The sequence below is a fragment of the Mytilus edulis genome, chromosome 1 (assembly GCF_963676685.1).
Source record: "Mytilus edulis chromosome 1, xbMytEdul2.2, whole genome shotgun sequence".
Lineage (NCBI taxonomy): Eukaryota > Metazoa > Mollusca > Bivalvia > Mytilida > Mytilidae > Mytilus > Mytilus edulis.
The window spans coordinates 38,424,388-38,449,450 of NC_092344.1; the positions used below are offsets into that span (position 1 = coordinate 38,424,388).

General features: G+C 32.0%; 3 protein-coding genes across 4 annotated transcripts in view; 1 reads left to right on the forward strand and 2 right to left on the reverse strand.

Moving 5' to 3' along the window:
- The window catches only part of LOC139482266 (protein tyrosine phosphatase domain-containing protein 1-like), a 36,956-nt gene extending 35,959 nt beyond the window's left edge, over positions 1–997 (reverse strand). Inside the window, exon 1 of the mRNA XM_071266034.1 lies at positions 894–997. The gene's annotated coding sequence lies outside the window, so the exon portion shown is untranslated. The remainder of the gene's footprint in view (positions 1–893) is intronic.
- Positions 998–1,200: 203 nt separating this feature from the next.
- LOC139482264 (chitobiase-like) lies at positions 1,201–17,583 on the forward strand. 2 transcript variants are annotated; one of them, XR_011654815.1, is made up of 9 exons: positions 1,201–1,301; positions 6,158–6,886; positions 7,699–8,129; positions 8,534–9,271; positions 9,989–10,226; positions 12,220–12,472; positions 12,865–13,005; positions 15,171–16,229; positions 16,391–17,583. XR_011654815.1 is itself a non-coding variant. In XM_071266013.1 (8 exons), the coding sequence occupies exons 2-8, from the start codon at positions 6,181–6,183 to the stop codon at positions 15,247–15,249; spliced, it is 2,586 nt and encodes an 861-aa protein (XP_071122114.1). In that variant the 5' UTR covers positions 1,201–1,301; positions 6,158–6,180; the 3' UTR covers positions 15,250–17,117. The 2 variants fall into 2 exon arrangements, 1 of the variants encoding a protein (XP_071122114.1); XM_071266013.1 differs by having other exon boundaries at positions 15,171–17,117.
- Positions 17,584–22,453: 4,870 nt separating this feature from the next.
- On the reverse strand, positions 22,454–24,151 carry LOC139514149 (uncharacterized). Its single transcript, XM_071302967.1, has one exon. It carries the CDS (start codon positions 24,149–24,151, stop codon positions 22,454–22,456), a length of 1,698 nt encoding a protein of 565 aa, XP_071159068.1.
- Between the last annotated feature and the right edge of the window lie 912 nt (positions 24,152–25,063).

The following is a 25,063-nucleotide window of genomic DNA, read 5'->3' on the forward strand; positions in this document are numbered from 1 at the left end:
TAGGAAGGGAAGTGATGATGCCCCTAAACGCATGAATGATGTTCACTAAAACCAGAGTTTTTGACGGAGATGCATCAAACTCAAAAGTAGTCTATTATCTGATTATGCTTAATTACGGTAGAAAAATCAATAAAAATTTTTTTTTTTTTTTAAATCGGGAAAATTTTCCCGAATTTTTCATTCTACTAATGAACTCAAAATCGTTAACTTTTTTTCAGATCTACTTCCTGTTCCGGTCTTGTTGCTTCCTGTTCCGGTCTTGTTGGCATGAGACTTTGAATAAAATGTATATTTATCAACATATCAATAAATATAGGAAGGAATTCAACACCCAATCATTTTTAATAATTGTTTGATATGAAAAAACGTTACCTGATAACAGCGTTTCTTTGTTTACATTGAATATGACGTCATAACTTAAATAACGTCACAATTAAATCCCTAACAACAGAACCAATACCGGAAACGTAACGGTATTTCCGTTTATCAACATGTTTGAAAAAAAGGAAAATAATTCAGACTTCGTCCCCATTCACAGGTAATGCCTGCCTCATATTATGATTATTAAAGTACAATGTATAATATTAAAAATGAACTGTCTCGAGAGGAGAAATAACAAACTTTTTGTAGTGGTGGAACCTCAATTTATATTTGTCGTACAATTATATTGTATATATGACGTGAAAAGGTCAACAAAGTTTAAGTGGTGCAGTTTTCCAAATACTGATAAGGTGTATTTTTTTTGTCAATTTTTGTTAATTGTAAATTAATTATCAAATGATGCCTTTACAATGTATCAATAAACTGACAATTTTGAAAATAATTTGTATAATTTTTTGTAAGGACCTCTTCCTCTTTCACAGGTAAAACCTATCATATTATGTATGTCTTACATTTTAAATCGGCTAAAATACACTTTCGGTTTACATCGCCATGTTGTCGTCAATAAATAACTTTGTTCGTACACCCTCGTTCTTTTTTCATACAAGTTGAGAAACAGCTAGACACGTTATTTCAACCCGAACGTTCATTTTGTTCGATTGGAATGTTTTGTCTCATCTTTACAAGAACTAGAATTAAAATTGAAAAAAGTCTTTGTTTTGGTTGTTATGCAAAAATTAATAACTAAGATGTAAAAGGTTTTTTTTTATAATTAAATAATGCTTATAAAATATAGGTTGTCAAATAAAGACATCATACAGTGCAAATCAAGCGCACCTCGAGTTTTGTGGTTATCAGTGGTTATGTCCCCTTTGATACAGAAATGTGAGAAATGAAAGTTTATTTTTTGGATTAATAAGGTATTGACAAACATTTTTTGGGATATTTGTATTCTACAAATAATAACCTTTATTATATCCAACGAAGCTGTTTGTTTATCCCTACCCTGGTTGTCACAATAATTTAATGTAATAATGAATAAATACGTAGGGGAAAAGGGGGACTAGCTGCGGAACCGTAGCTCTTAGGTCATAATTTATGCTATTTTTTGACTATTCGCAATTCCGAACGTTTTGAAATATAAAAAATCCGTAGCTCTATGGTCCGCAAATAGTCAAAATAGCATAAGGACCTAAGAGCTACGGTTCCGCAGCTAAAGGGGGACATGCAGCATCGAGAAGTTTGCCAATTCCGTCATTGATTCCGAAAGAAACGAATTAAAACCTCAGTTGATAGAATGTATAGGTGATATGACTTTGATCACCAAAAACCTTGACGAGGGCCATCAAGCATCATGGCATCAAACTGACTTTTTTCTCCCCAGATAATAATACACCTTATCGCTAATCCCAGCTGACCCGGCCGCTTGAACTTTTGACCTAAACAACAATCACTTTTCCATTGTGCTGTCAGATATTTTGTTTTATGACGTCAAAATTTTACGGGAACCTGTGTGATTTCCAGCAATGGCGGACAAATAGCGATAAGGTGTATTATCTAGACGGGGACTGATCCAGAAATTTCATAAGTGGGGGCCCACTGGCTGCTCAAGAGGGGGACCGATCTCGTCACGCTTCAGTGATTCCCTATATAAGCAACCAAATTTTTTTTACAAAAGTTTCCAATTATGATTTTATGAATTAACTGCACATGTTGGGCTGTGTCTATCAAGAGAACATGTGTCATTATGATATACTGGTGACATGACTCTGAAAGCAGAAAGGTAACTGGTTCATTTATTCCATATTTATCTGCCTTATTCTTTATATTGAGGTAATTCTTAGAAGAAATTAAAAAAGACATGCTTTTTCACATAAAAAGTGTAATATTATTTTTTATTATAACTAATATACATCATGTACATGTATTTAATAGGTGTAAGAAATATGTTGTGGTTTTTTTTTAAATACACATGATACAGGTAAATTTTAAGTTTAAAGGAGTAGGTTCAGTAAGACCCCTTTTTGGCCTCAAAATATAGCAGTTTTAGAAAATTGTGAAAATGTAATCGTTTAGATATTCATTGCAAAGTAGAATGCTTCTGCTACATAAATATGGGCTGTTTTTGACAACACAACGCACATACATGTATATCGGGTACTAGCATCATTAAGTCGTGCTAAATTACTGAAATCTTCACAATTGTAGCATTTTAGTTAAATTTTAGACGGTTTCCGTCTGAAATGAAAGTGGCCGCATTCGTGTTCATTCATAATATTGAAATGCAAGTTGTATTTTATGATAATACATAATATATATAAAGATTGAGGATGAACACGGATGCGGCCACTTTCATTTTTGACAAAAACCATCTGAAAAGTGACGATTTTTGGCATATTTGATAGATTTTTCATATTTAAGCTTGAATTGGGGCTTTTTAAATGACTTATTAAGTTAAAATCTTCCACATTAACGAATTAAATCAATTGAAATAGACACTTAAATGTTTAGAAAGTGTCTAAAATCTTTCGTTAGATGAACTTGAAAATTGAGGCCGAAATCGGCCCTTGCCGGACCTACTCCTTTGTAATTAACCTAATATTGTTATAAAAACAAATTATTTATCAAAACCTGTTATTTGCATGTGGGAAAAGAAAGAATAGTGATTTTTAAAGAATGGGAACCAACGAAACACACCCCCTGACAATATCTTAATCTCATTCAATTAACTTTAATGGGAAATATTCAAATAGATGTCAACATGGTCAACAATCATGATAACAATAATTAACAAATTTCACAGCTTTACCAATCACCTGTATATTGCCCTTGAACATGTTGAAGCCACAATAATCAAATAAATGATTAAACATGTTAAATCACATCAACTAAAGAATATATATTTAGACTTTGGCAAAATATGAGAAAAATGATATTGAACTACATTTATAAATTCTGATTAAAACTAATATTGTCAGCACTCTGAGTAAATTTGAGGTAAAATCACAGAGCTCTATATTAGCCAAAGGGTCTAAATGTACATAAACCTTAAGTTAAGAATGTTAACATGTTATAAGACTAAGAAAAAGAATGAAAAAATATTTGAATTTTAGCATCACAGTAGATTACCATAAACAAACATGATCAATGGTTAAGGAAAGTTGTCATATGAATATATTTTAGAGGGAGTATGGGGCAATATAAAGCATGATAAGGCCCTTATTTCATTTTTTTTTTGGCCCAAAAATTAATGCAAATTTAAAAGTTATTGTACATGTTGTACATACACACATGTATTTTTAAATTACTGAAAACTTAAAACTTGACTAAGGTACAAAATGTACAAGCTAGTCATAAAAACAAAACAAATTTGTCATTGAACAAGTTACCATGGCAACAAATCATGACTTAATTTGAATTTTTCTAAAAATTTTGTGATTTTCCTCGTTTTTTTATCAAATTTTTAAGTATATTCTAGATTGAAAAAGTATGTGTGCACCAAAGAAACAACTTTATATTTCATTGTATTTGGTGAGATTATAGTTATAATAAAGCTTTTGTTAAATTATTTTGTTGTTTCTTGGCTGTGCATGATGTTTTTGCAATGGAAATAAAAATAGAAAACTGCATAAATTCTGTATTTTTCATCGTTTTTTGTGAAAACAGTACATATTTTGACATAATTGTGATGTCATTAGTTAAAAATCTTAATGTTTTTCATTTATATTTCTTGACCCTATACACTTCTGAACATTGTGTGCCAATTTGATATAGTTATCAAAAATTTTATTTTCTTGGGCCAAAACCAGGCCTTAATGCTCCTTCTCCTTTAGTTAAAAGTAGTCTAAAATTAATTTGTGTACCACTGACTGATTGTAATTGAAACTACTACAACCATTGATTACTTAATCAATTATTAACCAGAAAGTTTAATTACTGTAAGTTGTAAGAGTTACATATACTGTGTTCCTGATGAACATGATCACTGATGATGAAGGTACATTTTAAAATCAGAAAAGCGCTTCAGGCGGATGAAATGTTTTACCTGTTGTTTTAATTTTTTTACAACACTGAGTCGATACTTCTGCTGGTTGAATAGTCTGTCATGTCTGTGCCAAACTGATTTAAAGTTTGTTTGACCGAAACAGAAATTTGAACTTTTCTACTCTATATTTAACTAAAAAATCTTGAAAGTTCTGTCTGTCCGAATGGTATTTTGTCTGACATTTTAACGTTATTTTACTAGAGTATTTACCGTTATTTGTCATTAAGGTACCCTCTTTACCACTCTCATACATCCTTGGCTTTCAAATATTTGGCTTTGAGCATTCCTGATGAAGGTAAATCCAGAAGAACGCATCAGATTCTTGAAATGTATTGCATGTTGTTTTCATTTATTTTATAAAATTTGGTATTGAGCTCCATGTGAGTACGCTATAACTTTAATGTACAAAATGCATATAAGTTTTCACATCCATCACTCTTCAACTTTCTGTTCACTGAATACTTGAGATTGAGTATCCTCGTTGAACAGTAGCTCACTTCACATTTTTACCTGGAAGTAAAAATTTGTTATTGTTTTGAAGATGTACTGCGAGCAGTTGAGAGGACAGGTGGCGGGCGGCAGCCAAAAGTTGTCTGTGCATTTGCTCATGAACCATTTAAATAAAGCTTTAAAATTTTAATATGTTAATACTGTTAACAGTCAGGGGACTTACTTAAATGAGTAATTTTCTAAATCACTGATTCAAGTAACATTATTTCCATAAAGGTTGGAATTAAGAGTTGTCTTTCTTTAATAATCACCTATTTAAGTAGTACAAAATAATCACTAGAAGAAGTGATTTAGTTTTACTGTAGCTTTAAATATAGAATACTAATGATCCAGGGACTAATTATGTTTCTAAACTTATCAGAACCAACATCTGTGTTGTCTAGGATGACCAGGTCATCTCAGGTGATGACCTTGTACTGAATCTAGGATAATGACATAAAAATCACTTGTTTAAGTATCATACCTCAATTTCCTTTCCAAAAATTACTTCTTTAAGTATCATTATTTTAATAACCCCACTAATTTCAACACCCCCGAACAGTAGAATTTTATTACATAATCGGAAAGATGAAACCTTGAACTTTACTAGAAAAATACTCCCACTGCTGGGAAAAATCAGTAAAGAAAGTATCAGTTCATTATGTAAAGCCATTATTACAGCATTTTTTCAACTAAAATAGAATTTGCAGCTACAAAAGCATAAACCTTGCTACTTAAAAGAAGCAAAAAATTCATTTCTTTTCAATTTTACTAATGAACAGATATTATTTCAACCTATGTGTTTGAAATTTTGGTAAAACTACAAAATCACAATTTGAGACAAAACTTCTAATTTGCTACTCAAATAAGTGATTTAAAAATCACTTATTTCAGTAAGTCCCCTGACTGGTTATAAAATGGAGGTTGTCAGTCATGTCTTTGCATTTACTCCTGAACCATTCAACCAAAGTTTTTCAAATTTTAAAACGTTGATACTGTTAACAAAATGGAGGTCCAGTTTGATATTGATGATTGTAACTTTTACTATTTAGGAGTTTTGGTCCTTGTGATATTGATAAATTCCAGGACACAAATAAATGTTAAAAATCCGGTTTTAATTACTGTCATGATTGTCATTCTGACAGCTCTTGTTTTTTTTATTATTATCTGAAATATATACTTGATATATGTACTAACATGACTAAATCATTAACTTATATTTATTGCTTTTTGCTTTTGTAGACCTTTTGTTGCATACAAAAAAGATGAACCAACAAGAGCTTGACGAAGTAGCTGAAAAGTTGGACATAAAATACAGTGTTCTGGACAATCTTGAGGATGGGAAGCTGACATACACAGCCAATATTGTTTTTAAAAACTGTAGTTCCGTCATATTAGATCATGAGAAGAAATGGGCTATTTATTTTTGTCACATACGAATGATAGAACCTCCCATTCTTCCAGATGAAGAAGCTATTATTGTCGCCTCAGGGATCAAATTCAGACATATCAATGGGTGTTTGTTTACACTTGAACCTATCAAAACTTTCAAACCACTCGGTAAAAATGAGACGTTAGAAGTTATGTTCAAAGCTCAGTATTATTCAGTTGCAAGGTCTGACCTTATGCCAAATTGGTATATCACATCAGAAAACCTCAAACCTAGAGTGTTAAAATGTACTAGTCATGATGATTTACAATATGTGCAGTCCTTTGACGAAGAGGGAAAATGGAAACGGTTTTCGTATAAATTAGATAACGGAACTTTGAGATTAGATAAGTATAATCCATGGACACCCCAGGAGAGATTCATTAAAAATAAAATTGAAGACCTAAAGAAACCTGGGAAGGATGTAATACCAACACCACTTGAAATGGATATAGATAAAGTGAAGGACATTGATTTGTCCTCTGGTAACTGGGTTATATATGCTGGAAAGGAAGTTTCCAAAGAGGCACATATTCTTAAAGGTAACAAAGACTGTTTTTTGTCTTGTCTTCAAATGTCATGTGAGCTCAGTTGTTTGACTTTATAATTAGGCCTCAAAGACAAGACATATAGCTGTGTTGGGCAGCAGTTTATTCTTTTGAGTAGCATATGATGCATAAACCATGAATTTGTGTGTAGGTTTTGAAAACTACTTGATAGAATTTATATATATTGTCTCTTTGGCACATTCCCAATTTCCATTCTCAATTTTAATCATATTAAACATTGTCATTATCATGATGATTGCTAAATCCACGCAAATTTTCTTGACTTTCCAGTAAACGTATTGAAGGAATTGAAATATCATCAAGTAATGACGCAAAATTACCAAAATTTTAAACATACACAAATGAAGCTGTTTACTTTTTAACCATGTTTAATTATACATATCATAGAAAAATAATTACAGCACAAAGTCAATCTGATGTTCACTTCAGCAAAGATAAAACATGTAAAACAACATGTGTTACAAGTAGGAGTGAAGCTTGTTGACAAATTCCTGTAGGACTATGTACACCCTACGCATGCTCTATGGTTTTGACATTCAGTTTTTTTTTGTTTATTCATATAGGAATTGCATATATACATAATATATACTGAGAAATAACATGAACATGATGAATGAAATAAGCTTTTGAGTACCAAAATTCATATTATAACTTTAGTACATATTTTATATCTTTCAGAAATGGTAAATCATGACAATATTTAATTTAATTCACTGATACATGTTCATGTACATTACTACATTGTATACATTACATTGTATTTAAAATAAAATTTATTTTGACAGGTAGTGTTAAAATAGATGTTGATGTGAAAGAAATGAATACAAATGACAATGCAAGATGTGAAAATGTGATAACCTTGAAATTAGGACAAGTTTTCGACGGCCAAAATTGTGAAGCTTATGCCTTGACAATCAAAGATAATCCTCCATTGGTTGAAATCATTGGAAACCAACCATGTGGGGTATTTTATGGTGTACAAACTCTGTTAGCATTAATTAAAGACAATCGAATTCCACTAGTGAAAATAAGAGACTATCCACGCTATCCTTACCGAGGGATGCAACTGGATGTGTCGAGAAACTTTCATAGTAAAGCTCAAGTCTTAAAGCTTTTAGATGTGATGGCCATGTATAAAATGAATAAATTCCATTTCCATTTAACTGACGATGAAGGATGGAGAATAGAAATTCCAGGATTAGAGGAACTCACTTTGGTAAATAAGTTCTCAAGTGTTCATGTGTTATATACGCATGACACATGCACAATGTTATATATTACTGAGTAAAAAAGGTTTAGTAACAAATGTTAATTTTTCTAATTCAGTAAATATACTATATATATATATACTTCTTAAGAAATTATTGCATTTTGTAACAAAGAAAAGAAACCAATAGGTTCATTTTTATACTGCAGATACTTATTTATTCATAAAAAGTTTCATGAATAATTTCATGAATTTAAAGTTTTACTATCTTTGGAAGTAAATCTTACACTAAAAACCTGCAGTTTTACAAGGTATTTCTGACCACTGAAAGTGTAAATACACTGTTATCTGTTGTGTCTATTATCATGATCATAAGTAATTATAACTTAAAATTTATGATTTTACATTTTCAGGTTGGAGGTAGGAGAGGTCATGATCTTTCTGAGAGATCTTGCATCCTCCCAATGCTTGGTTCAGGGCCAGATTTTGATACATCTGGAACAGGATATTACACAGTTAAGGAGTACCAGGAAATATTGCAGTATGCTGTTGATCGACATATTGAAGTTATTCCAGAAATTGATATGCCTGGACATAGTCATGCTGCCATTAAAGCAATGAGAGCAAGATATCTGAAATACAAAGACGAAGGGGACTTAGAAAAAGCTAGAGAATATGTACTGACAGATTTAGAAGACTCTAAGCATATCTTATCTTGTCAGTTGTATGCTGAAAATTCCATGAATCCTGGTCTTGAATCAACGTACCGATTCATTGAAAAAGTTGTTGTAGAAGTACAAAAAATTCATGAGGATGTCAGTCCGTTAAAATTGTTCCATTTTGGGGGTGATGAAGTTCCTTATGAGTCATGGTTAGACTCACCTGCTTGTAAAAGACTTATTGACACAAAAGAAGTTAATAAGTTTAGTGAATTAATGGAATATTTTATTAAAAAGGTGGCTAAGATTGTTGCCCAGCATGACTTACATTTAGGAGCTTGGCAAGATGGCGTGATACATGATGAAGTACGTTTAGAACCAATGAAGAGGGACTCTTTTCCTAATAAGGAAGTTGTTGCCTATGCCTGGCAGAATGTTTGGGAATCTGGTTTATCGGGTTGTGCATATAAACTTGCCAATGAAGGTTATAAGGTAAGATTGTATGACCAGGTTTTATCATATTCCTCTGTTCAGGTTTAAAGAAAATTCTGCCTAAATAGCTTTGTGACCTTGAAAAGATTGGAACAGACAGTACAAACATGACAAATGTATCAAGTTTGACCTTATGCTTCCAATGAAATTGAAATGATTTGATCTAGAAAAATTAAGTTGGACACAAGTAACATACAACATGTACAATAGTTGGTTTCAAAAAAGATCAAATGTTTTGGACTGAGAAAACGAATACCATAAACCAAGTATCATATTTAAGCACACATACCCTTGAATAAAAGCTGCTTAGTATAGTAAAAAATGTAACATATATATGCATGGTTAAGATTATTCAATTTAACATATGTAAACTGGTATTCAATGTTCAGTAATAAGAGGTTAGTAGCTAAAATATTGTCATGGCATCCATATATATGTAGAAAACCTCATAGGCAAATATATGGTGATAAGGTAAAAGATCATTTGTCTTTCTGGTGTTAAGTGAATCACTGCAAAAAAGAGAGACAATTCTAGGTGACTTACTCACAATGTCCTGCTTTCATTCTGAAACCTTCAATCATCAGCAATTATATCCTATTATCAGCAATTATATCCTATTTTACTGTGCATGTGTCAGAAAGTGATTTGAACTAGTTTGCCTTGTGTGTATATCTATATTTATCTTTATAATGCAATAATTGATAACCTGTTTTGTAGGTTGTGATGGCTCAGGGTACCCACCTTTACTTTGATCACCCACAGGAACCTGACCCAGAAGAAAGAGGTCTGTATTGGGCTGCCAGATATATAGATACAAGAAAGACATTCAGCTTTATGCCAGATAATATTTATGCAAATGCAGATTTCAAGCTTACAGGTGATCCAATAACAAAGAGAGATTTAGACCACAATGCTAAAGATCATCACCAATTGAAAAAGGAAAAGAATATCATTGGTGAGTTTTACAACAGCCATGACAGCATTGGCTATGATGAGTCTGAAATGGAATTAATGGAATTTTAGTCAAAGATATATAAATATAAACTTTACTCAAGTCTATCTTACATGTCTAATGCTTGATTCTTAAAGAAGTTTCAAAATTCACTTTTTATGCCCCTCTACCACCTACGATAGTAGAAGGGCATTATGTTTTCTGGTCTGTGCCTCCGTTCGTCTGTGCGTTCGTCCGTCTGTCCGTCCGTCCGTCCGTTCGCTTCAGGTTAAAGTTTTTGGTCAAGGTAGTTTTTGAAGAAGTTGAAGTCCAATCAACTTGAAACTTAGTACACATGTTCCCCATGATATGATCTTTCCAATTTTAATGCCAAATTATAGTTTTGACCCCAATTTCATGGTCCACTGAACATAGAAAATGATAGTGCAAAGTTCAGGTTAAAGTTTTTGGTCAAGGTAGTTTTTGATGAAGTTAAAGTTACATCAACTTGAAACTTAGTACACATGTTCCCTATGATATGATTTTTATGCCCCACCTACCATAGTAGAGGGGCATTATGTTTTCTGGTCTGTGCGTCCGTTTGTTCGTTCGTTTGTCCGTCCGTCTGTTCGTTCGTTCGTTCGTCCGTCTGTCCCGCTTCAGGTTAAAGTTTTTGGTTGAGGTAGTTTTTGATGAAGTTGAAGTCCAATCGACTTCAAACTTGGTACACATGTTCCCTATGATATGATCTTTCTAATTTTAATGCCAAATTAGAGATTTTACCCCAATTTCACGGTCCACTGAACATAGAAAATGATAGTGCGAGTGGGGCATTCGTGTACTGAGGACACATTCTTGTTCTAATTATAATTCCAAATTATAATTTTGACCCCAATTTCACGGTCCACTGAACATAGAAAATGATAGTGCGAGTGGGGCATCCGTGTACTATGGACACATTCTTGTTTCTCCTATTCTATTATTTGATAATGATGTGGTGTGAATTAAATTTGATGAGACAGCAACATAGCAGCTAATCAAAGAAAAGAAAGCAAGAGGCCAACATACATGACATAGGTATACACTCAGGTCTTCCGTAAGCATGTTAAGGAAGTTTTTATTTACCAAGAATCATTTCTCAAATATATTGTAAGTTCAGAAATTACGGAAAAATTTCATGAATCTGTCCAAAAAAGTGACAGAACTTTGTTTCAAGATCTTCAATTTACACATCTGATTAACTGCAGGGTTTATAAGTAATTTTAATCAGGCCTTTACAGCTGATAGGTACAACCCCATTCATTGATTCCAGCTCAGTGATTCAGAATCATATACATTTTTTTTCTCTAATTCTTCATCAATTTATCCCTTTCTGCACAAATTGTATAAAAAAAATTTAATCAACATGTGGTTCTTTTGATCTCAGAACTTCATTGGTTAAAATCCCATTATGACGTCAAATTGTCTTGTTTTCCTCTGAATTTCCTATTGTGACGGCATGAAAAAAGGCGACCATGCCTGATGACGTCACATAGAAAGAACACATCTTTTTGCAGATCAGTCGCAAAGAAGGAATACGTTTGCCTACGTATTGTTTGAAAATCATTAGAGAAACAGATTCTACCACCAAATCTTGTGTAATACGATATTTATCCACTCTCGACAGTTAAATTTTAAATTTGAACATTTAACTGTCTCGAGTGGATTAATATCGTATTACACTTGATGCAGTGGTAGAATCTATATGTATTTATCTTTAATAGATTATAGCTAATGCACAGTTTGTTTATAATGTATTGCAAAATAAAAGAAACTCCAATTTTACATATACATGTGTATGTATACATGCATAGGAATGTGTTGAAATAAAATGTTTAAAAAAAGTTGATGAATTTGTGAAAATGGAAATGTTTGTTAGTGAAGATAAACTTCAAAGATATATCAATATTAAATCTTTATTTTGAAAATTTTGAGTATCATCTTATCATCAACAAATGATCAACAAGAATAATTTCAGGCATGCAAGGACAATTATGGTCAGAACTTGTCAGACTTCCAGACCAAATGGATAGTATGATATTTCCTAGATTACTTCCTTTGGCTGAAAGAGCTTGGCACAAAGCCCAGTGGGAGAGTGAAGATAAACAGGACAGCAGAAAAAGACAAGAGACAGCTGATTGGACATTATTTGCTAACAGCTTAGGATATAAAGAACTAGAAAGATTGGATAATATGGAAGTGGCTTATCATATACCACCCCCTGGTGCAAGGTATATTTTAATATATTAAATGTTCTGATTCAGATTGCAATTATTAGCTTTTCTGGCTGAAAAGACCATAACCATATTCAAACCCTATAGAAATAAATTATCCAATTCTTTAAATTATAATTCTCAAACTAGATGAATAATTTATGAAAATATAATTTTGTTAAATTACTGTGTTGAAAGCACACATTCGGTTATTTGATTTTGTTGCATACTTACCAAAAATGGTATTTGTATAGAATATTTTTAACAAACTCAATATGAGTAGCAGCTTTTACTGATACAGATTTTGTAAAAGTCATTGACTATGAGATGTGTTATCAAACTGACATTTAACATACGAAATCATCCCCCTGTTGTTTGAAAAATTGATGTTTTTCTCTTGTGTTTTCAAGAATTGTGAATGGAAAATTAGAAATGAATGTGGCATATCCTGGACTAAAGATGGAGTACAGCATAGATAATGGTGTCACATGGTCCTTGTATAACAATCCAGTAGATGTCAAGGCAAATGCTGATATGTTGTTAAGAACCAAGTAAGTCTATTAATAGTATATGCTGGATAACAACTTGAAATTAAGGGCATACAACTCAGTAGAGGGAGGTGATGTCTATGCAGTTAGAATTTATCAGTTCATTTTGCAACATGGCCTATAATAAGCATAAAAAAATTGAATTAAATTTTACTTTTATAAACATATCTGTTTATTCAATTTGAAAGCAGTTGCAAATGAAAATGCTGCATATTTAAGCTCGTAAAATCAACTGAAGTGGCATAAAAATTCAAGGCATTAACCATCAATAGGTTTAAACTAGTACATTGACTATAGTATATTTACAATAGACACATTCTTTAATTTCTCCAATCTTAATTGACTTTGATTGTGAGTTTTCCATCTGAAGGTGGGTGGTTCTTTCGGCACTTCAACTTCCTCAACCAATAAAAACTAACCGTCACTAAAACAGCCCAATATTACTGAAAGTGGCATTAAACGCCAATCAATCAATTATTTATTAAAGTCCCATGGCATGAAATAACCAGATACTACAAAACTGAAAATTATAGAGTGGGGTGCTCATTTTTGCCATATCTTTCCATGTTTTCTGCAGTTTATGTTCAGGTCATTATGTTTTTGAAGTATACTGATATTTTTATATGAAGATAACTTCAAATGCTAAATATTTCTAAGCTTAAAAACATGTTTGTTTTTAAAAAATCATCTAAAAAGTTAGATTAAAGGGTGTTTGAAACCTGATGTTTTATCAAAGGGGGACACATATTCGCCTTTTTTACATATCTATTAAAAAATCAAATCACTGCAGCTTTAAATAATTTTTATCAAATCAATTTTATTATAGATGAATAGCAGACATTTCAAGGGTGTAAAGAACTGAAATTTTGGGCAATCAGTCAAATAATTAGTATAAAAACTTCTTTGAAATCTTGGTTTTCATTCAGGAAATTTGCCGACAATTGTTGCCCGTTTTTTGGGTTCTTTGAGGCAAGTGCTCAAGTTTTGTCTCAGTTTAAAAAATAATCACAATTGTTAACCGGCATATTTCTTCCTTTTCAGCCATCCTTTGAAGTTTTTACACCTCAAAATCATAAAACGGCGAAATTGTGTCCCCGGCGAAAATGAGCACCCCACTCTATGAGTAAATCATCAAACCGGCGTGTTTCATTCAATTCTCATACATTTGCATTCTGTATTCCTTCTTAAAACACATATTCAAAGTAAGTAATGAACTTGAGAAATCTCTACAATATAAAGTTGACCATTTACAGAATCCTTTATATCTTTACTGCGAGCAAACCAAACCTACATTTTGACTTGCCTCTTATTTCGCCATGTAGATAGATTAGAAATGTTTTAAATTCGGACGAATTTATGAGGGAGAATTTAAAACTAAAAATAACATAACTACTAAAGCATTTTAAACGAATGTGATTTGCATACATGGCATATAACATTACACATCGGATATAAGAACGTAAGAATATTCATGCAAAGCATAACCATTTTTAAAATACAAATTTTTTTTTAGGAATAAATATAAATACAATGGAGATGTAATAGGCACCCCCTTCTCAGACATCTGTCCCAGGCTAAGATCTGCACACTTAACACACCAATAGATGTTACATCCCCATAATTCTTTATGCCCAATTAGACATATATATATTTTTATATTTAAGGAATGACTGTTATATTTTTTCTGTCTATAAAAAAATAACATAAAAAATTTGGTGCACACTGAATAACGCGTGTAGCGGGTTATTTAACAGTGTGCACCACATAGAATAGACAGAAAAAATATTACAGTCATTTCTTATAATTTAATTCTAAATTTCATTTTAAACCGTAGAAAACCATGAAAAAACGTTGACCATGTCATGGTCACATGACTAAATTATGTCTATGGGCAGATAACACATGTCATGGTCACATGACTAAATTATGTCTATGGGCAGATAACACATGTCATGATCACATGACTAAATTATGTCTATGGGCAGATAACACATGTCATGGTCACATGACTAAATTATGTCTATGGGCAGATAACAAAATAACGTCAGCCAATCAGAAGACGCGTTACATCCAAAATTAAATTATTGCTGAATGTTGTTTTGCATCAATATATTTCTGTGAAAAGTTAATATTAAAGAATTTAAAAAATTTCAATCTGTTCTTTTTAGATCGGCCAATGGGAAGAGAAATAGCAGACATGTGGTACTGATGATGGCGACAATAAAGAAGGAAAATTCAAAAAAATAATTGTTCAAAATCAGAAAAATAACATTTATAACTGTTCAATATCAAAATATTCATGTACTAGTGATATAAAACAACGCTTAAATATATAACTGTTGTATTTTGTATTTTATCAGATGGGTTTATGGCATTTGTTTTTTGCATGAGAAACTGAAAGAGGAAGGTATGAAAAGAGAGGTTATTTTGCCAGAAACTAAACAATATCATGTTTATATTTTTTTTTTTGTCATTGTTGTGTTTTTTTTTATTTTTTTTTATTTATTTTATTTTTATTTTTTAAGGGAGGTTGTCAAATGAATATCTAATTACATGTATAACTTGGTAGTGTCAGTGTTTTTTGGGGGTTAAGACCAACGTTTTTGTTATTGAATTTAAAAAAAAAATTCAGGTTTAACTTAAACTAAACGTAATTGTGTATAAGGGAAATAGGTATATATCTAAGCTATCCCATTTCATGCTTATTGCATTTAAGTAGTGAACTTTATGAGTCACAAATAACAAGGGTTCAATCTTTTGATGTGTTATGTATTAATATCTATATCGTCTTAAAGAGAATATCATGAAAATACATATAGTGATTTCCTACACACTAAATTAGGTTAAATTAATCGATCGAGTAATATTTTGATTTCATTAATATATGAAAGTTAATAGTTTAAATAACCATTTGTGTTGTTTGTTTTTTGTAAAGACAGTCATTTGTTAACAATTTGCAATTTTTTTTTTTTAATTTTGAAAATTTAGTCTTGTTAGTTTAAAATGCCTAAGATATACATGATACATGTATATATTATTTTAATAATTATTTTTGCCAAAGACACATACAATAGTCTCAGGTGTACACTGACTTTTTAAGCTGGACATGTGTATACCAGAATTGTCCATTATTATTATTAGAGTCATATTGTTGCAAATATGAGAGATGTATAGAGATCAACAATTTTCTTTTAATTTACGAATGCTGAATAAGTATGATCTAGTCAGTGGCGGATCCAGGGGGGGGGGTTCCGGGGTGCGCACCCCCCCTTTATTTTTGCCGATCAATGCATTTGTATCGGGACATATGTTTTGCACCCCCCCTTTGCCCTGGGTGCCCTGGGTTAGCACCCCCCCTTTCGAAAATTCCTGCATCCGCCCCTCCTAGTTTTGTTGAGTGATTTGACAAGTGTAATTAGAATGATATTGATTGTTACAATATAGGGATTTATTGGTTCGACAGGAGTTGTTATATTATTTTGATCACATTTATATCATAAATCATTTGCCTTTATTGATTCAGCAAGAACAGCTTTATTATTTGAATTACTACAATCTAGCTGCTCTTTTCATAAAAAAATCTTCATAAATATTTCAGTTCAAAATATGATCAATTTTAATCATAAGATTTTTTGTGAAAAGAGTCAGAATAGACTATTTATTCCTGAAAATAAGGAGAGACAATGACATGTTTTAGTGTCATAATGGACTATTTTCTCATTCATAGTTAAAAGGAAGGAGAGGTCATGACATGTTTAAGTGTCATAATGGACTCTTTTTTTCATGATAGTTCAAAGGTAACAGAGACCATGACATGTTTAAGTGTCAGACTGGAATCTTATCTGACAGTCAAACGGTCAGAGAGACCATGACATGTTTTAATGTCAGAATATTATTATTATTTACAATATTTATATAGCACATTATCTAATTAAAATTGCTCTCAGCTCTTAACATAAATACAATGAATGCAGTAAACAGAGGTGTTTAATATCTAAACCAGCAGTACAATAAGAATTAATTAAAATTTTGAACACTTATAAAAAATGAAAAAGAACAATTAAAAAAAAATATAATAAAAAGGCATCTACTAAAATCAAAAGAAAAAAGAAAAAGATAAGTGTTAATGTCCTTATAAGAAGTTAAATGTAACCACTAAAATAGAGTCTAAATAATGTGGTTTCAAAATTTAAAAAAAAAGTTTGATGGAATGTTCATGTCTAAGATACCTAAGAAGACTGTTCCAGAGGTTTGCAGCAGCTTTTACCTCTTTAATAAATTAAAGGGTAGAAAGATAATGAATACATTTTAGTATAAGAATTGAGTGTGAACTCTTATAGTGAAAATTAAAAAAATCATGATTGATCAGACTTTGGTATGGTTCACACAAGTCAACCTTTAGATAAGGTTCTAGATATACACCATTGTACAAGTGAAGTGTACTAAGATAACTACATTATACAAAACTATAATATGAAGAATTATAAATGATTTGTAATAAATAATAATTTGCTTTGTTATCTGTTGTGTCTTTCTGCTATTCAGTAATGTGACTTGATTAATAAATCATTGTCAATTGAAGTCTTGTTTTTTTCCTGAAACATCGGTAAGAAATGGTAAAATTCTTTCTTTTTGTGGAAATTTTTAACATTCCCTCTTAATGCAATTCTGAAGCTTATTTCATCTAAAACTTGTCCATGGATAGTTATATCAAAATTTATCTTTGATTTTCTTTAATCTGTCGATTTCACTACAATATCATTAGTTAACCACTTATTATACGCCCGGGACGGGACGTATTATGGTATACCGTTGTCCGTCCGTCTGTCCGTCCGTCCGTCCGTCCGTCGTCCACACTTCGGACAAAAACTCAAAAACACCTTTATCAATTTCCATGAAACTTAAGTGAATTGTTTATATCTATTGACGTAAGCTCCCTTTCGTTTTTTTTTAATTTCAGATTTTAAGTTTTTGATTTATGGGGCTTTATTCATAAAAAAAGGGGGAATTTTCAACACTTCGGACAATAACTCAAAAAGGCTTTCACCAATGTCCATGAAACTTTGGTGAATTGTTTATATCTATTGATGTAAGCTCCCTTTCGTTTTTTTTTAATTTCAGATTTTAAGTTTTGGATTTATGGGGCTTTATTCATAAAAAAGGGGGGATTTTCAACACTTCGGACAATAACTCAAAAAGGCTTTCACCAATGTCCATGAAACTTTGGTGAATTGTTTATATCTATTGATGTAAGCTCCCTTTCGTTTTTTTTTAATTTCAGATTTTAAGTTTTGGATTTATGGGGCTTTATACATAAATAAAGGGGGATTTTTAACACTTCGGACAATTACTCAAAAAGGCTTTCACCAATGTCCATGAAACTTTGGTGAATTGTTTATATCTATTGATGTAAGCTCCCTTTCAATTTTTATAAATTTCAGATTTTAAGTTTTGGATTTATGGGGCTTTATTCATAAAAAAAGGGTGATTTTTAACACTTAGGACAATAACCCAAAAAGGCTTTCACCAATGTCCATGAAACTTTGGTGAATTGTTTATATCTATTGATGTAAGCTCCCTATCAATTTTTATAAATTTCAGATTTTAAGTTTTGGATTTATGGGGCTTTATTCATAAAAAAAAGGGTGATTTTTAACACTTCGGACAAAAACTCAAAAAGGCTTTCACCAATGTCCATTAAACTTTGGTGAATTGTTTATATCTATTAATGTAAGCTCCCTTTCAATTTTTATAAATTTCAGATTTTACATATCCGTGTTATGAATTTTTATGCTTAAAAAAGGGGGGATTTTTCCAATTTTGGGACTATAACTAACACTTTCACAAAATTTTATGTATGGATGAAAAATTAAGAAAACAAACTTAGTTAAATTTGAGGTAGCCTTAATAGTGCCAATTTTTTTGTGCATTTTATTATTTGTATTTGACAGGGCTCACACTATTTCTAGTCGATCATATAAATTCATTTAAAGCATAAAAGACAAGTTAAAAGAGCAACGGGCGTATCATGCGCCTAAGCGCAGCCCTTTATTTTTGTAATGAGTTCACTTAATTTCGACTATATAATAATTGAACATTGAACCCCTACCATGCGGGGCAGTTAAATTACAGTGGTACTGAGAACACCATTATATTTGGCTAAAATAGCGCTCCATACATTTGCAGGTCAACGTTATACCACTTATTGCGAGGTGTATGCATGTTTCCTCAATTTTACACTATTTATTGTCATGTTTCTGAGTTGTAATGTTCATTTAGAGCTCAAATACCAGCTTTGGAAATTGAAATCAGACAAAAGGTTGTTTTTTACTGTTGGGCTTCCCTTCAAAGTCTGACAGGGCCTGTCTTGAGTTCTGAGGACAAATTTTTACAAATAATGTAAAGCCCAGGTTTTTAGTGTGCAGATTGAGAAATTTTCAAATTTTTGGTGCAAGTTACATTCTTTAGCCCTGGTTTACCCAGATCATTTGCACTTCCACCTAAAAACTTTTGTGATAAGGGTTAACTGTGGTCTACCCTTCATGCAGACTACAGTTGGATACATCTATTAGCATCCCGCGGTCTTCCAGGTCAAGAAAAGAACGAACAAAAACGTCAAAACTCTAATTTGACGCTTTTTGCACATGAGGATAAATGTTGGGGCAAATTCACGGCTACCAACTCCTGCATCCTCACCCCGACCACCCACTCATGATCCCCTATCTTATATTCAAAAGATCAATATGCATCAGCATCAGGGTACAGATCATATGCATATAATTTGCATATATTTTGCAAATAATCGGAAATAAGACAGTTCCTAAAATCAATTAAACATGGTAAGGGTTAATAATACTCATATATACTCATACTATGCTCCAACATTTATGGTTCAACTTCAATTGTATACACTGAAAAGTATTTTTGTGGAAAAAATATAACTTCTTCCATATGTAATACCAATGACCTCATTTTCATGGTTCATTGCTCAGTGTTAAGGTTTTTTTTTTGTGTGTTTTGGTCTGTTTTTCTTAAACTATAAGCAATATGTAGACTATATTCGTTGTATGGAAAGATTGGAATCTGTCCATGTCTGCCTAGCATGGCTCAAATGACCTTGACCTTATGATCATAGTTCATTGGTCTTTGCTTAGTTTTTCTTGGTTAAGTCTGTTTCTTAGAAACTATAACTAATAGGTCATCTATATTCAGTATATTGAATGATTGTACGGTGTACATGTATGATTTCTCTTTCGGTTGATTAATATGACCTTGTCCTCATGATCTTAATTCTTGTTAGGAATAAAATATCAATGGTTAGTAAAGAAGGCGAGACATTTCAGCGTGTGCACTCTTGTTAAAGACAATTGGTGGCATTGATTTCTTTGCTTCGGCCTTCATTTGTCAAATGTATTTTTTTTTTTAGAAATGGTGAAAGTTTGGCATTTGCCTTGATAGGCATTCTTATTGGGCACCCACCTTGATAATTTGTGGTTATACTATCCGTATTATTTTTTAGATATTAGTGAGTGTGTATGCTTTTCTTTATAAGCGTTGACATGTCAATTAAATCTTTCTGTTAACATTTGATATACCCTGTATATCAAACATTTCTTACCAAAGGAGGGTTAGGTGACTTCTTTATAACCCGAATCTTGTTGAGTATTTATCGAAAAAGTTGTCATAACTCTAATTCGTTGTTTTATTGACAAAAGATATCCTTATAGCGCAGTTTACCAAGTGGTCTATGGTAATGAACAAAGTGCAGTTGGTTTTGTAATGATGTCACTGATGCATGTACTCAAATACTACAAACACAACGCAAGTAAAAAGTAAAATCACAAAAATACTGAACTCCGAGGAAAATTCAAAACGGAGTCCCTAATCAAATGGCAAGATCAACAGATAAAATACATCAAACGAATGGACAATGACTGTCATATTTCCTGAATTGGTAATAATATAATTGAGCTTATAATTACAGACAAAGTATGCATATAACAGAATGTGTCATTCTTTTTATATCACCCTTAGTTTTTGATGGGGTTCGTGTTGCTCATTTTTTGGTTTTCTATGTTGTGGTTTGTGTACTGTCGGTCTTTATCTTTTTTAGCCATTGCATTATCAGTTTATTTTCGACTTATGAATACTATGTTTAATAGATAAAGGCAGATGTGGTGTGAGTGCCAATGAGACAACTCTCCATCCAAATAACAATTTAAAAAAGTAAACCATTATAGGTTAAAGTACGGCCTTCAACACGGAGCCTTGGCTCACACCGAACAACAAGCTATAAAGGGCCCCAAAATTACTAGTATAAAACCATTCAAACGGGAAAACCAACGGTCTAATATATATAAACAAAACGAGAAACGAGAAACACGTATATATTACATAAACAAACGACAACTACTGTACATCAGATTCCTGACTTAGGACAGGTGCAAACATTTGCAGCGGGATTAAACGTTTTAATGGATCCAAACCTTCTCCCTTTTTCCGAAACAATAGCATAACATCACAACATAGAAAAACATACGATAAAATATCAATTGACAGACTTAACTCAATCAAAAAACGTACGATTACACAATGAATGTCTCTTTTTATATTAGTATGCAGATTTACAATGCATATTTAAAAATACAGACGATAACCTATGCAATGTCATCTTTGTTGAACTTTTAAACCATCTGCAAATATTGAATTAACTTTTCTCTGTTAAATACTTCATTCACATTTAGTACGATACAATCAATCATTATGGTCAGTTTTGAAAAAAAAAGTGTGAGGACTAAAAGGATCATAATATTTTTAATTTGACATCTTCCAACTTGATCGAGTTGATTCATTGGATGGATATGGTCAATAACTTTATTGTGCAACAAAAAATGCATTTGTAAAACTAAACCTTAATGGAAAGCTGTTTATTTAAAAAAAAAAAATAATTAAAAATCGTCACATCCTCCGAAATCCACAAGTTATATTTAAATTAATATTGGTAAATTTGACATAATACAGTTTTTGGCCATCATTAAGCATGTTAAGATTTGTATGCTGTTGAACGTTTTTATTTTTGGCTTTCCAAATTTTGGTAATGCATGTACTTAATGAAGTTTATTAATGAAATACATGTTGTACATGTGCATGGAAATTAAATCATAATTTTCTCTCACAACGGGACGTGGTGTGTATTTATACATCCTGTACTACCAAGTAGGCTTCTTTAGTAAAAGCCTTATAAAAAGTGTATTGCTATATTCCTGCCATCTGCTGTTCGCCAATATATATTGTTCTGTACTTGACTAACATTGTAGGTTAAAACTGCAAGAACAAACGAAACATGTTATTTCATTTCGGATGTTATTTTTTTTTGCAATATGTTATAAAGCATTACTATTCTTGAATGTGCTTCTTAATTTAAAGACACTTAATGACATATTGAATACTTTCAACAGCCGGAATATGTCAGTTCAAACAGATTTTGCTGTTTCAAATTCAAAGTTCCGATGTAAAGTTTTCCCGACTTTTGGAATGCTAGATAATACGGCGACTGTATTCCGATTGATAGAGTATTGAAACGGTAAACGCATTTTCCGTTGCTATTTAAAATATGTAATGTGTTAGTCCTAGGATCGGTAACAATAAAATTATCTGCTTTTGTGGAAACAATTCCACCAAGCTGGCGTGTCTTAGTATCAGGTTGACCATCATAGACATTGAGGATATTTCCATTTGGTGATAAAATGACAACTCGGCCGTTGCCTTCATCCGAAAACCAATCGACTATACCGACGTTTCCTTTTTTGTTGCTAGTGATATACCTTGGGTATGTAAATAATGGTTTATTTCCTCTATCAAATTCCCATATAGTTTGTATTTCACCATCCAGATTCATCACAATAAGTGCCTTGCTGCCGGTAGGTGCAAACCGGATTTCGTTTGATCTAGCTCCTAAAATAAGATTGTTTTCCTCCGTCAAATGAACTGCGGTAATAATTTTATCAAACGCGGAGTAGATAGATTTGGTCAGTTTGGCTGTTTTCGAGTTTATAATCTTCAACACTGAATCACCAGTTGCCACAAGAAGATCACCTGATGGAACTATTGCCATACTAAACACGACAATTTTGATATCGACTATTACCAACACTTCTTCATTGCCCGGAATTACCATCTGCAATTTACCATTCCTAGAGTCGGTTATCCATGTTGCTTCATCGTTACCCGTAGCAATGGCGTGGATACATGGTAATTTGGTCCTAATATTTTTTTTCACTTTCAGTATGACATTGAAAGTTTTTGGATGTGCATTGATGTATGTCTGAAGTGTTCCCAGATGCACCTCTTTTATTGAAGCCGGCACGAAGTAAGAGATACTGTTACAGTAGTTATTCTCGGTACGTATAGGAAGTGGCTGTGTATCTGACTTGAGCTCGTTTTCAAGTATCTGAACGCAACTTTTCAATTTTAGAGCGTTTGATGTTATTTTTATTTTTTCTTTCAAAGATACTTTTGCTCGTATACGAGCTGACTTTTTTTCGCAATCGACGGATACAATTATTGTTTCCAATTCTGTGTCTAGTTTTTCGAAAAACGTCTCTGCACGCCGATTAATTGTTTCAATTAAAGTTTCTTTTTCTGCCAATATTGCTTGTTTGGTTTCATTGTGTTTCAAACGTCTATCAGACTCTATTTCTGCAAGATCATTCTCTCTTAATTCCAGTTCTTCCAACATACGTTTCGTTCTTTCTTGTCTATCGTTCAAATATTTGATTTTCGATTCATACGCTTCATTTATATTTTGTAGTTTATGACCGTTGTGAACATCGGTTATGCATATAGAACACACAACCTTACTGCAGTCCTTGCAAAAAAGACAGCATGTTTGATGCTGATGTGTGTTGCATTTGATATTACTTATTTTTATTTTTTCATTTGCCTTATTTTCTTCCTTACCGATATCCTTGATATTAATAATATGGTGATCTTCAGAAGTTTTCACTTTCGAATGTATATTTTCTCGACAATTTCCGCACATTAACAGATCACAGTCTTCGCATTTCCAACTGATTTTCCTATTTGGAATCTCACATAACTGACAAGTTATTTGAATTTGTCCTTTTCCAAATAACCCTGAATGCGCCATGTTGAATTTGTAAATATGTCTTCCTGATTAGTATATTGAATTCACAATCAAAAGTAGGTATAAGTAGAGTGAGGCAGATTTAATCCACAACAGGAAACACTCGAATCGTTTAAAAAAATATACTACAATTAGGTGTATAGTTTAAATGTAAATTACATTCATATTTAATAAAAGTAAGTTGTATGAGATCAGAAAGGGTTCAGTGAATCAAAACGTATGGGGGATATAATTTGTTGCTTGAAATTTTACAGAAATTCTGTCTAAATTTCATAAATAGCACCGATAACCGTCTAGCCACTATCTACATATAAGGTATCAAGTCTGTCAAATTCTCATGGTCGAATTTACAATGTTACAATCAATTTTTTTTAAACATAATCATAAACAACTTTTAAATCATAATAATGAGAAAATGTGCTTGGGTCTGAATCCTATATTTTATTTCATTATTATCATTATTTGTGGGATCACTTAATAAATATTGTTTAAAGGAACATTGCCTACGAGCAGATACATATACATGTGTGTATTAGTATCTGCCACGATTTACACATGAATTTAAAATAAGATTCTTTCGGTGTTTAAGGGACGGTAGTTTTCTATACCCAATCAGCAGTCAACACTTTAGGTTTAACGTGCATTAATTACACTAAACCTGACGTAAAATTGTATTGACTCGTTAACATTTGTGCTTATATATATAAAAGAAAACTGATATGGATATTAATTTTATAATCCTTTATGGCCTTTTGCTCTTTTAATTTACTTCCTTCGCATAAAGCAATTTTCAGCTAGGAAGACTTTACAAAGTTTACATGTTTAAGTTTATGACTAGGTCATCATAAGAGAAACCGCTAATAGTAAGTCAATAATGTTTGGTTTGTAGTTGGATTTAGCATTTGAAAATCTCAT

Excerpts from the sequence above, each read along its gene's own strand:
- LOC139514149 (XM_071302967.1), bottom strand. The coding sequence starts at position 24,151 with ATGGCGCATTCAGGGTTATTTGGAAAAGGACAAATTCAAATAACTTGT.
- LOC139482264 (XM_071266013.1), top strand. The coding sequence starts at position 6,181 with ATGAACCAACAAGAGCTTGACGAAGTAGCTGAAAAGTTGGACATAAAA. Across the intron at positions 10,227-12,219 it reads AAAGGAAAAGAATATCATTG|GCATGCAAGGACAATTATGG; the intron begins GTGAGTTTTACA and ends GAATAATTTCAG. Across the intron at positions 12,473-12,864 it reads ATACCACCCCCTGGTGCAAG|AATTGTGAATGGAAAATTAG; the intron begins GTATATTTTAAT and ends TGTGTTTTCAAG.